The 16187-nt window shown below is 40.1% G+C and overlaps 1 protein-coding gene across 5 annotated transcripts in view; it reads right to left on the reverse strand.

The window, feature by feature from the left end:
* KRAS (KRAS proto-oncogene, GTPase) overlaps positions 1–14390 on the reverse strand; it is a 38922-nt gene extending 24532 nt beyond the window's left edge. For 2 of the 5 annotated variants that reach the window (XM_049882638.1, XM_049882643.1), the window contains exons 1-2: positions 14107–14388; positions 9403–9524 (exon numbers count right to left, since the gene is read on the reverse strand). In XM_049882638.1, coding sequence (XP_049738595.1) covers positions 9403–9513 — 111 coding nt within the window. In that variant the 5' untranslated portion in view covers positions 9514–9524; positions 14107–14388. Of the gene's footprint in view, positions 1–9402; positions 9525–14106 lie in introns of all 5 variants that reach the window. The other 3 variants (XM_049882640.1, XM_049882642.1, XM_049882641.1) reach the window with 3 other exon arrangements.
* Positions 14391–16187: the final 1797 nt, after the last annotated feature.

The raw sequence follows: 16187 nt of genomic DNA on the forward strand, positions 1-16187 counted from the left end.
TCTCTATTCACCAATACATCTCACAAAAACACTGAAAACAAAGTTCTGAGTCACATTCAATTAGAGAAAAATATAATCTATAACCTACTAATAAAAATACTTTTGATCAGAAATAAGGTTAGATTAAAAATTCAGCATTTCTAAAGCCAGCCCCAACTTCAGCTGCAGCCCCAGTCCAAGTCTCAATCTCAACCCCAGCTCCTGCTCTAGCCCCAGCCCCAATCAAACTGACAGAAATTTAAAGAAAAAATAAAAATATAAACTTCACACACATGAGAAGTGTGCTTCAATCAAGTGTACAAGACCAAATAGGCAACACCTGCCCAAAAATAAAGATGGGAAGGCAGGAAGGGACAGGAAACCTGGAGGAATGAACACAGGGAACCCAGGGTGTAAAGGAAAAGGGGGACAGTATAGACACATTGCGAGGATTGCAACCAATGTCACAAAACAATTTGTGTATTAATTTTTGAATGAGATACTAAATTTGCACTATAAATTTTTCACCTAAAACACAGTAAAATTTATATATACATATATATATACACACACACATACACACACACTTCATTGTTAGTGGTGATAAAATGAGTACTGTTTTAATATCCATCTCTTTGAGGTCTAATAAAGTTATATAGTTTTTTTTTACAAATTTTCATATTTATTGCCATCACCTGTGTCCTTTGCCCATTTGGAATTTTCATCATGTTTTGCACTAACTCATATAATTTTTGAAAGAAGTGTTTCCCAGTTTATATTACATGCCTTTAAATGTTGTTTTGATACACAGAAAGTTTTCTGCAGACCTACCATAAGGAATTTGAAAGCTAAGGATAAATCACTCAAGGTCAGATAAACTCACTATATCATTTTGTCATTGTTCTATTACAATGTAACCGAGTTACTCAGCATGTTCATCTTTGAACATACTCAACCTAGGTTTCCAACTCAGGGAGTAACCCAGACATGGGAAGACATACTATAATGACCAACAACAACAAAAAACAACCTTAAGAAATTAGTAACTTCTATCAAGGTTCTATTAACAGTAACTACAGTAGCCAACACTTACTGAGCCCGTAGTTGTGTGTCAGATACTGTAACAAGCATATTACAAGCATTATTCCATTTCATCTTCAGGTGCTGTTGATTCTACCGGATGCTCTTGCAAATGTGAACAGGAAATGTCAGCTCAAATATTATTTGGGGATTTACTTTTGATTTAATTCTTAATGTGTTGAGTATTGTAAGGAATATTCATGTATCACTTAATAACACCAACAGGAAAAAATGAGAAATGTACTTTTATTCTTTTAATGCACAAGCACTTCATGTTACCCTTCTAAAAGACTATTTGAGTTAGTTATAGAATGATGTGCTCCATGCTACTGGTCATAAGTCATCAAAAATTATTGTAGACAGCTAGTTCTCAAAAACAACTAAAAATGTACGCAGCAGGCTGGTATTTTAGAATTATAATAGGGAATAAACAAGAAACTTAGGGTCTGCAGACACAGGCTGGAGAGCTGGTGGCAGAGTGGTTAAGAGCTCTGCTGCTAACCAAAAGGTAAGCAGTCTGAATCCACCAGCTGCTCCCTGGGAGCCCCATGTGGCAGTTCTACCCTGTCTTACAGGGTTGCCAAGTCAGATTCAACTGGATGGCAATGTGTTTAGACACAGGTTGATTAGTTCATTCCCTTCTCACTCACCCCACTCTGCATTTACTGAGAATCTACCAAGTGTCACACACCACACCAAGCATTAAACAGTTTCTGACCTCAAGAAACCTAGTCTAGAGGAAGAAATATGAACGTAAAGAGATAATTAAAATAACGAAATACATGCAACACCATATGCAGGACAAAGTACAAAAGCAGCACACAGGAAGAAGAGATCAATTCTGCTTGTATGAATCAAGAAAGGCAGGGGAGTAGAGGGCATATCAGGAAGGGACAATGAAAATGTGCAAAAACATAAAACGGCATATTGAGAACACAGAACCAGGGTTCTCACCATGGAGGGAAGGAGAGATATAGAGGAAGGTGAGGAAGAATGATGAACTCATGATTATTTAATAAAATATATTTCCTAGCTCTGTCCATTGAAAAGGGTCTAGAAGCAGTGATAGCTCAGCAGCAACAGCACACCCAATCCCAGGTCTCGATTTCTAGATCTCATTGCCCACTGGAAGAAACCAGAGCTCCCTGGACGAACAGCTAAATCCAGGGCTGGGACACAGAAAGAATGAGGGGAACCTGGAACATGCTGTTCCAGAAAGTAAAAAATGGCTCAAAAACTTATGGGGACATGTCAAAAGAAATACAGAAGCCACCCTGAACGGGATTCCACTAGCCATATCAAAAACAAATTTAACCTATAATCAATGATTACAGAAATGGACTTTAACATATTGAAGAAAAAAGGAATCCATGATTCAAACCTGATACAAATAAAATAAAGCAAACATATAAGTTAAGAGGGGAGGAAAGAAAACAGAGAGCTCTTGTTTATGGTAGATGCCAGTAATAAATGGAGACATAATGAGAGAGTTAAATGATTACTGACTAGACATCTACCATGGTAGTTAGTAATTTATTCAGGCAAGAATAATCAGGGGATGCTGAATCCCACTGAGTTGCAAATGTGTTGAAGAACAGGATATTTATAGTATCAAAGTATCTCCACACAGAGTACTTATTAACAGTAGAAACTAAAGATACTTTTAGACAGAAATCTGACAAACATCACCTTAACTAAATAATCAACATTAAAATCATCAATAATGGGACAAACCAACATCATGTGCCTCCTGATGGGATACACCGAAAAGTTCCTGCCCAAACTGTTTAACCTAAATCTGAGCATGAACAATCAGACAAATCTAAACTAGAGGACATTCTACAAAAAAAATGGCCTATATCAAAAAGAACTGGTCGACGCTCAGCCATTTCAGGAGGAAGAAGTCATCCAAGCTGCCCTGAAGGTACTGGTGAAAAACAAGGCTCCAGGAATTGACAGAATACCAATTGAGATGCTTCAACAAGCAGATGCAATGCTGGAAGCACTCACTCATCTACCCAAGAAATCTGGAAGACAGCTACCTGGCCAACCAAATGGAAGAGATCCATATACATGTCTATTCCAAAGAAAAGTGATACAACGAAATGCAGAAATTATCAAACAGTATCATTACTATCAGAAACCCTGGTGGTGTAGTGGTTAAGTGCCACGCCTGCTAACCAAAGGGTCAGCAGTTCGAATCTGCCAGGCGCTCCTTGGAAGCTCTACGGGGCAGTTCTACTCTGCCCTATAGGGTTCTCTGAGAGTCGGAATCAACTCGATGGCACTGGGTTTGGTTTGGTTTTTTTGGTTTATCATTACTATCATGTGCATGTAAAATTATGCTGAAGATCATCCGAAAACAGTTGCAGCAGTGTATTAACAGGGAACTGCCAGAAATTTAAGCCAGATTCAGAAGAGGACATGGAACAAGGGATATCACTGCTGATGTCAGATGGATCTTGGCTGAAAGCAGAGAATACCAGAAAGATGTTTACCTGTGTTTTACTGACTATGCAAAGGCACTTGACTGTGTGGATCATGAGAAATTATGGCTAACGTTGTGAAGAATGGGAATTCCAGAACACTCAATTGTACTCATGAGGAACCTGTACACAGAACAAGAGACAGTCGTTTGAACAGAACAACGGAATACTGCACGGTTTCAAATCATGAAAAGTGTATGTTGGGGCTGTATCCTTTCACCATACTTAGTCAATGTGTATGCTGAAAAAATAATGTGAGAAAATGGACTATATGAAGAAGAACGCAGCATCAGGACCAGAGGGAGACTAATTAAAAACATGCAATATGCAGATGACACACAACCTTGCTTCCTGAAACTGAAGAGGACTTGAAGCACTTACCGAAGATCAAAGATTACAGCCTTCAGTATGGATTACACCTCAACAGAAAGAAAAAAATCCTCACAACTGGACCAATTAGCAACATCAGGATAAACGGAGAAAAGATTGAAGTTGTCAAGGATTTCATTTTACTTGGATCCACAATCAACAGCCATGGAAGCAGCAGTCAAGAAATCAAATGACTTACCATATTGGGCAAATCTGCTGCAAAAGATCTTTAAAGTATTAAAAAGCAAAGATGTCACCTTGAGGACTAAGGTGTGCCTGACCCAAGCCACGGTGTTTTCAACTGCCTCATAAGCATGTGAAAACTGGCAATGAATAAGGAAGACTGAAGAAAAACTGATGCATTTGAATTAGTGTTGGTGAAGAATATCGAACAGACTGTGGACTGCCAGAACAAACAAATCTATCTTGGAAAAAGTACAGCCAGAATACTCCTTAGAAGCGAGGATGATGAGACTTCGTCTCATATACTTTGGGCATGTTATCAGGAGGCATGAATCCCTGGAGAAGGACATCATGCTCGGTCAAGTAGAGGGTCAGCAAAAAAACAGGAACACCTTAGACATGGTTTGACACAGTGGCTGCAACAATGGGCTCAAACAGCAATGATTGTGAGGATGGCACAGGACCGGGCAGTGTTTCATTCTGTTGTATGTAGGGGAGCTATGAGTCGGAACTGACTCGACAGCATCCAACAACAAGACTAATAAGCACCATGAAGGCAGGGAACAGGTTCTTTTTCACTTCTCAATGCATTACCAACCCCTAGGAAGACAATACAGTAGAAGGCAGGCACTAAATAATATTTATGGAATCAAGGAATTAGTTATTAATACCAGAACTTTAAGAGATGTCATATCGATAGCAACTAACAATGTGTGCATAAATGTTTGTATGAGAAACTGACTTGAACCATAAACTTTCACCTAAAGCACAATAAAAAAGAGATGTTATATCAGTTTTTTTTCATTTATTTGTCACCAAGTTTTATTTTTATGTTCTTAAAGCTTTGTATTTATAAGGACCCAAAGTGTAGACTAAAATATGCCCAATAATTTTTAACATTCAAGTTTAAGTGAATACTTATGCTTAAGTTTACCCAAGTACAGTGCCTACATTTTATGTTACTTTATTCTAAAAATCAGGTGCTCCACAACTACTCTACAGCCCTATGAAATCTACAAAACATGAACTTTCAGTTTGCCACTTTTGAACAGGCCCTTCCTAACACCATGTTGGAAACCCTGGTGGCATAGTGGTTAAGTGGTATGGCTCCTAACCCAAAGCCGCGCAGTTCGAATCTACCAGGTATTCCTTGGAAACTATGGGGCAGTTCTACTCTGTCCTATAGGGTCACTATGAGTAGGAATCAACTCAACAGCAATGGATCTTTTTTAACACCATGAAACACCACAAAGCTTTGTATTCTGTAATCTATTTCCTGTATGCACGCAAAGAAATCCAAAGAGACACTGTCACTTTTATTCCCTCAAAGTAAACTCAGTGTTAACAACAATGGAACAATGCCACATATCCTTTCTAAATTAATTCACTAATACAATTAGTTTAAATATATTCACCTATATATTTTGTAGACCTAACTAGTCCACACAGTAATCTCTGCATTAATATTAGCAGAGAGAACTGATACTTTAAATTATAAAATAAGACTAAATATATTCATAAACTGATTATACCTATAGTTTAAATATGAAAAAACACCCAAACTAAGGATTTCATTGTTATTTATTATAAAAGGAAATAAACTGGCCAGTAGAGGGCACTCACTTGAAAGAGGGGGAAGGGCTGGGCCACAGCCTTGAATAGAAATGCATTTACAGAATTGCCCTGTGTACCTTATCTTAAAACAGAATGTTTTACTAGAACATTGGAGTAAGTTAATACATTTTTAGTTTTCAAAGCAGTTGCAGTTTAAACCTATGTTAGAAAATCTACCACAAACCTTATATCAGGGGCTTGATTATAACAATTTAAGAGATGTTTAAAGCTATATGTAACATATATCAGGATTTCAGCCTCAGCACTACTGATAATTTTGAATCAGAGAATTCCTTGTTGTGGGCGCTGCTGTATGCACCGTAGGAAGTTTAACAGCATCCTTGGCCTCTACCCACTATAGATGCCAGTAGCAGCCCTCTCCCCCAAATTGTGACATCCAAAAATGTATCCAGATATTGCCAAATGTCTTTGGGGTGGAGGGGGGGATCACCCACCCACCAACCCCCATTGAGGACTACTGATATATACATATAAAACCAGAAAAATAGTAGCTTCCATTATACAAGGCTTTTCTTATACTACTCTTCAATACTGGTTTAACACTACAAACTGCCTTTTTATAATCTAAATACCTTGTTCACATGTAAAATGAATTCTGTAACTAACACAGAAAAATATAAAAAATTAGAGAAACTGATAATGTTGGTGAATAAATACAGCTCAGAGCACTAAAGACAACAAATTAATCCAATTATGAATCCATTCTTCCTGAGTAGGAAAGTGTTTCACCAAAGGATGTAATACTTGGGCTGGATTTTATAAATGCCACATTAAAAGAAGCATGCAGACGTCAATGAATAGAGCCTGGGGGGAAAAAATGTCTCACTATATTTACTTTTACTAGCATTATCATATCCCGTAGGTACTCAAAACATATTTTCTAATTGATCAACTAATCATTCTGATCTCTATGTCTATAAAACCTCCTTTATTTTTTTAAGACAAGGTTTTTCTTCTTCTACCAAATTTTACCCTGTTAAAAACATTTCAGAGAACATGTTTTGATAATAAAGAACTGATGTCTAAAACATAAAATCATATATTTGAGTTTTTAATAATCTTTCCCCACAAACTCTCTTTAAAACTCTTTGGTAGACTTCATAAAAGGTAACTATAAAACTTTCAGAATAGAAATAAAGGTGCTTATCATGTGCATAGCCTCAAACATAGCATGTTGCATGTATTCATGTGTTGTGCCTTTCTAATTCTATATCATAATTTAAGGCTTTGCCCTTTGCCGTTAAGATGTCATTAGACAGTAGTCTAATTCAAACTCTGGTATACTGATGTCTGAACTGTCTCCAGATAGTCTTGGTAAATTCTAAATCATTAGCAAATACAGTATTATTTGATTTAAAAAATCTAAAAAAACTAAAAAAAAAAAAAAAACATTTCTTTCCATTTGTTTTAATTCAGGAAAACTCACGAGGATTCCAAATGTGCAAAGTCCGTGTCCTCTCACTTTCCCTCTGACCCACATTATTCACCACTGAAAATCTAACAGTAGCAGTGAAACCCCTTATTCATTTTATACTTTTCACAAAAATATCAAGTAAACATTTTAATGTAACTACTTACTAAAATAAACCACCCAATTCTCTTGCCTTTCTTATAACTGAATCACACCAAGAACTTAGTGTGTCAGTTCCCTCAGAGACTCGCTGTAACTTGGGAGATAAGAGATAACCTCCAATACCTTTTCCCAGGTGGTTAAACTAGTGAGAGAGAAGGTCAGTTTCAAAGTTCACAAGTAATCAATGCTTCCCAGAGAAATCTTCTGATTTGGCAGAAATCATATTGAGAGTTTCTGGTTCGAGTTTATAAACTTTCCTCCCTTCCCCTGATATAAAGGATTAATTATTAGCTTTATTTCTTCAAGATTTATATTGTACTTCAGCAATTGTGACAAAAGGTTCCGCAATCTATTTTCTATAGCATCGGTGCCCTCTGACAGGAAACAGAGTGTAATGGAATTCCTCAGGTTTTTGGAGAAGATGGAGGGCGCTTCTGCTAAAATCATCTTCTAAAATCCCAGGAAAATGTCCATACTTAACCTGAATTCTATTAAAACTTCCTTTTACAGATGATTTAAATGGTAGTGTATGCCAAGTAACCCCACCTTTGGAATACAGATTGAGATGGATGAAATATTCAATTCTCCTTGCGGGGGGAGGGGGAACTATAGTACAGCAACGAACTGATTTGTCAAGAGTAAATATAGAGAGACTATTACATAGGCTACCCACTTCAGTATGACTGTTCCACATTACTAAGGCAAATGCTTAAACTCAGAAGCCAAATAAAAGCTACTTCTATATTTATATCAAATCTTTGCAAGTGAGCACTTTCACCATTTTTCATAGTATTAAAAATATCTGACATTTCCTTATGAACAGTTATCTAATCAATCCTCAAAGTTCTAAATTGCATAAACATCTTCCTAAGGCCACCAACAGCCTCAGATCTCACCTCAGGCAGTGTTTCTTCAAGACACTGCCCAGCACAATAGCTTAATAGGGCATGCATTCCAACCTTTTCTAGATTCCACAGCTTGAGAGTCAGAGAAAATTCTGGAAAATTTTTCAGAACTGATTTAAAAAATTGGTACATCAGATCTAGAATAAAAGCTAAGTGATTAGAATTGCTTAACCTGGAGTAAAGAGGCTAAGACATAGTCTAACAACATGTAAAAGGCTATTTCAAAGATGAGGAGAAATACTTATGTTCATCTCCATTGATGTTAGACATAACACGGAGATTCAGATTATGCATAAAATATCCAAAGTATCATGTTCGGAAAACAAGTTAACAAGGACAGTTAAGGAACATCCCTCCTACATGACTCTGGGATTAAATAAATCCTTATCTGCCTGCAATAATTTGAGTGTAGTGCTGTCAAGAGACATTAGGAAATACTCCCTGACCGCTCAAGGTTTCTTCCAGGTATTATTCTGCTATTTTGCTGTTGGCCTTTACTTTGGTAAGTTTTCAGGAAACTAAAAGAGTCTGAAAATAATATCCAAAAGCTTATTCATTAATCAAATTTTAATAAAAACAATTCTAACACTTCCTTAAGTAAATTAAAAAAGGACTGCAAAGCCAAGGTAAGGACTGGCAGTAAGACCCTTATATATCACCTTTAGGCAAAGAACGACTTTAGAAGATGCATCACGTAGCCATAGGTTTTCCACTATACTTCAATGTTGACGGAAAACACTAAGTTTTGAAGCAATCACCCATCAAGTGAAAACATTTCTCCAGTAGAATTCAATTCTAACGTCTACATGTGAAAGCAAAATACCAAGAAACCCATAAAGATAATAGCCACATAAAAACATGACTTTTAGGTACATATCAAGATGTAAATTCACATTTTCACCCTCTCACAAAACTCTGAAATATATGTACTTCCAATCAAAATGCACAAATACTGACAGAGTATACATCGCGGACCCTGATATCTTCCTGACAGAAGTAAGCCTCCTCATGTTTACAGATAAAAGGTTTTAAAGCCTTGAAACCCAAGTACATTTCAGATAACTTAATAAAATTACTTTCAGTATAATTCCTTCGTAATGAGTACTCACAAAAGCGATCACATAAGCCTTTTTTGGAACCCCATGGATGGGCCTGCACAAATGAATATCCGTAATAGCAAAACAAGGTTTACCTCTATTGTAGGGTCGTATTCATCCACAAAGTGATTCTGAATTAGCTGTATCGTCAAGGCACTCTTGCCTACGCCACCAGCTCCAACTACCACAAGTTTATATTCAGTCATTTTCAGCAGGCCTTATGATAAAAATAACAAAAATGTGGCTAAATTAGAACATGTGTCACACGAGGTTAATAAAACCCATATCCTCCATCAACAATAAATTCACCTTTATATACAAAATTCAAAGATGTAAACTTCAAAACACGAGTTTTGTAATGAACTGTACTTTGTTTACAAACTCCCCCATCAACATTTGAAAAAAAGGCATTCAGCATACACAGACCATCCTTTTATATTCAGGTTGTTCTATACAAACAGCCAGTCCCTGCTGTTCTATAGCAGTCATTGGCTCTCGAAGGAACACATCATGACTTCACTCAGTGCAAGTGTCGAGAACAGTACTCTATACCCTGTAGACACACCCACACAAAACTTGTTGACAGCTATCTCCACACCTATCACTGCAGTATTCCTAAAAGTACTCCTAGTTGACTCTCGTCTCTCAGACTTAAAAGTGGATATGCTAAGAGTGTCTTTGTTGGAGCCAAAAGCTATTTTAAAAAACTTTAAAAAGCACCATCTTAGTAGTTCTCCTGGAGAGGCAGTAAAAGTCAGGTGGGGGAACGGGGTCACATAAAGCTGGTCACACAGCAGGGAAATAAAATTAGACACTGAAGCACATAGTAGATGAAATTCGGTATTTTAATCTGTAAAACATCTGCTACAATAAATAAAAGTGTCAAAAGAGAATTTTGGATTAATTATTCAGTATAGATGATTTGATCATCAATCATAGTATATACTCCTATATTAGTGCACAAGAAAAACATAAACACACCCAGACCTCACTTTATCGGCATGTTCGGTTCCAAAGACCTGGTCATTACGTGAAAATGGAGAATTACTACATCAGATCACAAAAATATTATATGGGACACATATTTCCCTTTGGACCCAAGAGGCAGAAAATGTAGGTGGGCACTATATGTCCCACTGGTCATGAAAGGGTTACTGCCAGATATATGTTGTTAATATGCAAAATAGTGCAGTAGTAAATTTTTTACTACTGTCATAAATGCAAAATGTCAGATAATGAGACAGTGGATAGGTAAGAAATAGGTGTATATAAAATTTAAAGGTAAAGACTTTTTAGTAAGAGGGAATTTTAAAATGTAAAATATTTCTCAATAATATACATGACGTTTACTCTTTGCATGTCATACACTGTCTCCCAACAGGTCCAATAAAGACTAACATCTTGTAAGCTTAACAAACACAAGACAGAAAATGAAATCCGATATCAGAGTAAAATTAAACTTTTTAGTCAGGTATTTTAAATCTTTCGGAAGAAAATGAATATATTTAATTCTATCTTTTTTCCCTCAATAACTCTATTATTACAAATGAGTGAAATGCAAAAAAATGACATTGTTTACACAATAATTTATTACAGGACAAGCAGTTCCAAATTAACGAAATGTGTATATATTGCAGATACACTATATCCATGCAGTATCCTATTTACTGAAGAGCAAGAATTATCCAAATACCAATAAAAGATAACTGGGTTGGCCAAATGATAAGATACTAACCTCCTCACCTTACTCCTGGGTCCCCCCACAAAGAGCACCACAGGCTAGGCAACAGTTGTTTATCACAAAAACATTGTATTACACCTCCCTGGACCAAACCTCTACCCGACCTATCCTTATTTGCTTTTTGTCTAGTGCCACCTCAGGAGCCACTACAAACATGATCTTATCCTGTTTGCCTCCATTGTGGATTCCAAATGTAAGCCACAGCAACTGGGATTGTTATTAGTGGCCTTCAAGTCGGCTCTGACTCAGAGTGACTTTATGTATAACAGAATAAATGTTGCCCAGTCGGTCTTGATGATTTTTGGTACATTTGAGCCCATTGTTATGATGAGGGTATCCCTCATTTTTGCTGAACTTCGATTTTATCAAACATGATGTCGTTTTCTAGCAAATGGTTTTTCAAATGATGTGTCCAAATGGGAGAAGAGGAGGGGAATCACACCAAAATGTATCCTGTAGCTCCACTCTCCCCACTGCCCACCAAAAAAAACCCCACTGTGGATAACCTAGAACAACAGTTCTCAAAATGTGGTCTGAGAACCCCTTGGGGTTCCTAAGACATTTTGGGGTCCAAGAGGTCAAAACTATTTTCCTAATAATAATAAGATGTTACTTGCCCTTTTCACTCCCATTCTTTGACAAGTGTATAGAGTTTTCCAGATGTGTGATTGCAACTGATTGAATGCAGACACAGATATGAGAATCCAGATGTCTTTTAATAACCGGAACATTAAAGAGATTTGCACAAGTGTGAAACAATGCTACTCTTCTCAATAATTTTTGTTTGGGTTTTGGAAAATAGTTATTTTTCATAAAGAATTTCTTTCTATTTCTAAATGAATAATTTAAAAATTTTTTCAGTTTCACTTTCTAGTATAGTAAATACTGATACATCCCACAGAAATCAAAGCTTTTTGAGATCGTCAACAATTTTTAGGAGCATAAAGAGGTCCTAAGACCAAAAAAGCTTGCTAGCCTAGAAGACAGTGTGGGCAAGTATCGTATTAGAGTTTAGTAGTACATGCATGTGCGAATTCAAAGACATACATCTTGGAATCTACTTGTTTATGCAGTGTTTGTTTCTGGGGAGATGGACCCTTAAAGAATAATAACCAAGTAATATTTAAATCCACTAGAAAAAAATGAGTTCCAAAGTAATCTTATTGAAAGGCACAGACCAGAAGGGCCTCCCTCATCCAAACTTACAGAAGCTAACAAGGGGTAAAACTGGGACTAGACCTCAACAATTTTTGTTAAGCAAAAAAATAAAATAAAAAGTTCACTTTTGTCATAAAAACAAATTACTATTTATCAGTTCTCTTAAAACCAAGTACTCCTGTAGATGGCTACAGCCTCAAAGTAAACAGTATTGACATCAACCATAACTGATGTCCATAAGTCTGTCACATGTTCAAGTCAGCATTTTGGATCTTAAGTCACCTAAAAGTGACACCAGTCATACGGTTAATTCTGAGATGACGGTTACAAATAGACTTTTTTCTCTTTACAATTTTAAGTCATTTTTTTCATTGAAAACATAACATGTATACCAAAACCAAACTCCTTGCTGTCGAGTCAATTTTGACTCATAGCAACCCTACAGTCACAATAAAAGATTAAAAAAAAAAAAAAAACATTGCTGTCAAGTCGATTCCGACTCATAGCGCCCCTATACGACAGAGTAGAACCGCCCCATAAGGTTTCCAAGGAGCAGCTAGTGGATTCGAACTCCCAACCTTTTGGTTAGCAGCTATAGCTCTTAACCACTACGCCACAAGGGCTCCATAGCATGTATAGTGTGTAAAAATCGAAAAATACCTTTCTGTCCTTAACCTCTTGTTTTGATGGATATCGAGATTTAAGAAGGCTAGATTAAAACTTCAGCTATACCATGCACATGCCTAAGAGTATTTCAGGCAGTTAGTCTACTGCTACAATCAACTTCTCTTATAAGCCAGTTAAAAAAAAAAAAACGTAGGAGTGCTGTTAAACGGAGTACTGTCGTAACTCTTGGGGTAGGCAACAAATTTGTAACGATAAAAGTAATACAGAAGAGACAGAGGGAAAGGACAAGTACAAGCAAATTAAACTGAAAGTTTAATTTGCTTGTACTTGTAATTTGCTGTCTGCATCACTCAACTAGCAACGAAAAAGCCTTGCTTGTGTTCTAAAGGTTTTCTCCGTGTGTTTTAATTTAATAAAGCAAAACGGACCTTCTGCGATTAACTTTTTCCTTTTCACTGTAGGTCACAGCCTCATACTTTACATGTAGGGTGTTGGCCACCTGTTCTTCCACCACCGTCTCTATCTCCACCTCCTCCTTTGTGGCCACAGCAATGTCACAGCCCATACATGGGGGAGGGGAGCAGTCAGGAACTCGGCTGCAGATGCATTTTTTTCCAAACACAATAACCTCAAACGGTGGTCTCTAAGCACTTTTCTATGCTCTTCCAAAACCTGACCTCCCCTCTTAACCACACATCCCTCTACACACTGAAAAGGCCCACTATCCATCCAGCCTGCACTCGAAAGAGTTTATACCTTCGCCCTAGGGATGCTAGATACAGCAGAGAAGACAGAAACCAAGGCAGTCGAGCGCCAGGGAACAGAGGAAAAGGTGCGGGAGCAAAGAGAGAGAGGGATAGGGAAGGACAACGAGGGGGTGGGGACACCGGGGCGCTACAGGAGTAATCTCCACCGCACCGGACCGCCCCGAGAGGCAGCCGGCCCGGCCCGCGAGTTTCTCCTCGGCCGCCTCCAGCCGCAGCTCTCGGGGAGGAGGAAGGAAGGGGTTCCCCGTCCAGGAAGCAGCAGAAGCGGCGGCCGCCTCTAGCCTCACCCTCTTCAGCCCCACACCGCCCATTCCTCACTCCCCGCGTCGCCGCGTCCCCGCAACTCCCCCTGCAGACCACCCCCCGCACGCCCGGGCTCCGCGCCGGCGCCCCCTCCTCGGCCCTCCTGGGACCCCTAATTCATTCACTCGCCGCCGGCCCCGCCCGGCGCCGGCGCAGAGGGTCGGGACTCGGGCAAGGGCCCAGAGGGGTGGTCCGCTCCGTACCTCTCTCCCGCACCTGGGAGCCGCCGTGCCTCTGGCCCCCACCGCCGCCTTCACTGCCTGCGCCGCGCTCGCTCCCAGTCCGAAATGGCGGGGACCGGGAGTACTGGCCGAGCAGCCGCCACCGCCGCTACCGCTGCCGCTGCTGCTGCCTCCGCCGCCGCGGCCGCCGCCTAGGGAAATCGAGCTCCGAGCACACCGATGAGTTCGGGGCCGGGCGGCCGCAGAGGGCAGAGCTATCGATGCGTTCCGCGCTCGATTCCTCTTCTGGCGGGCGTGCGGGGAGGGAGCAGTCGAGGGCGGTGTGGGAAGAGGGAAGAGAGGGAGCCTGCGAGCGCCGCCGGGGAGCAGGAGGGGGCGGGCCGACCGAGGAGGGCGGGGGACGGGCTGGCGGCCGCGGAGGGGGCGGGCCGACGGAGGAGGGTGGGGGCCCATCGAGCGTTGGAAGGAGGGTCTGGGGTGGTGGAGGAGGGGGCTGGGGCTGCGGAGGAGGAGGGCCGGGGCGGCGTGGGCGGTGCCTCCGCAGGGAGGGGGGGATGCCGGGCCCACGCGGCGGGCCGCCCCCAGCCCAGGCTCCCGTGTCTGAGCGGCCGGCTCGTTGGCAGATTCCGACTCGCACAGGCTCGCGGTTGGCTGCGTGCACACCAGAGACACTATAAGACACCCCACTGCACCACTATCAGATCTGCACGGGGAAGCTACGAAAATTTCGCCACACCCTGGGGTAGGCCTATTGCTGTGCACTTTCAGTTACTATCATTTATTGTATGTAAATAAATATGCAATCACCAAATATGGAAAGCGACTTTGGCGACTCAGAGAGAAGCAGACAGTTCACCCCGGGGCAACCAGGTCGCTACCTGATTTTATCAGCACGGGGGGCGGATTACCCAATAAGCAACGCACTCACGGGCTTAATTATGCTCATTTACTAATCTGTAGTGCACAATTTCAGCTGGTTTTACGTGGTGAAATTGTGCACTACAGATTAGCAAGTAAACGCAATTAAGCCTGTGCGTACCTTGCTTACTGTAAACCAGTGCATACCGCTCTTTCTGGTTAATCCCTGATCGGCATAGACGTTCTGGTGCTGGGAACCTAGCTCCAGGCCCAAACAATGCTTTCATCATTAATTTTACGGGATGGAGCTGACTTTTCTTGGCATTTTGGAGACATCACAATGTCTCTCCAAACTGGCACCTCAGATGTACCCATTGGTCATGGAAGCCTTAGCAGAAGACAAGCTGTTTTGAAGTAAAAGTGCCCTTGATAGATTAAAGGACAATCATTGAGATTTTAATTAGAAGACTGAAGATTATTTAGTTAACCTTCACAGAATAAACACATTAACAGTGGAGCAACTAAATATGCTAACAAACCCAGCGACTGTGCTGATTAACTACTTAAAAAACAAAACAAAAAAAAGCCCCTTGCTCTCCAGCCGATTCCAACTCTACGAACCTATAGGACAGAATAGAACTGCCCCATAGGGGAAAAGATTGAAGTTGTCAAGGATTTCATTTTATTTGGATCCACAATCAATATTGATGGCAGCAGCAGTCAAGAAGTCAAAAGATGCATTGCATTCAGCAAATCTGCTGCGAAAGACCTCTTTAAAGTGTTGAAAAGCAAAGATGTCACCGTGGAGACTAAGGTGTGACTGACCCAAGCTATGGTGTTTTCAGTCACCTCCTATGCATGTGAAAGCTGGATGATGAATAAGCAAGACCAAAGAAGAACTGATACCTTTGAATTGCGGTTTTGGAGAAGAATATTGAATATAACGTGTACTGCCAAAAGAACAAACAAATCGCCTTGGAAGAAGTACAACTAGAATGCTCCTTAGAAGAATGGATGTCGAGACTGTGTCTCACATACTTTGGTCATGTTGTCAGGAGAGAGTCCCTGGAGAAGGACATCATGCTTGGTAAACAGAGAGTCAGCGAAAAAGAGCAAGACCCTCAATGAAATGGATTGATACAGTGGCTGCAACAATGGGCTTATGCATAACACCGATTGTGAGGCTGGCACAGGACCAGGCAGTGTTTCATTCTGTAGTACGTAGGGCCTCTATGAGTTGGAAC

The sequence above is a fragment of the Elephas maximus genome, chromosome 4 (assembly GCF_024166365.1).
Source record: "Elephas maximus indicus isolate mEleMax1 chromosome 4, mEleMax1 primary haplotype, whole genome shotgun sequence".
NCBI classification, from domain to species: Eukaryota; Metazoa; Chordata; class Mammalia; order Proboscidea; family Elephantidae; genus Elephas; species Elephas maximus.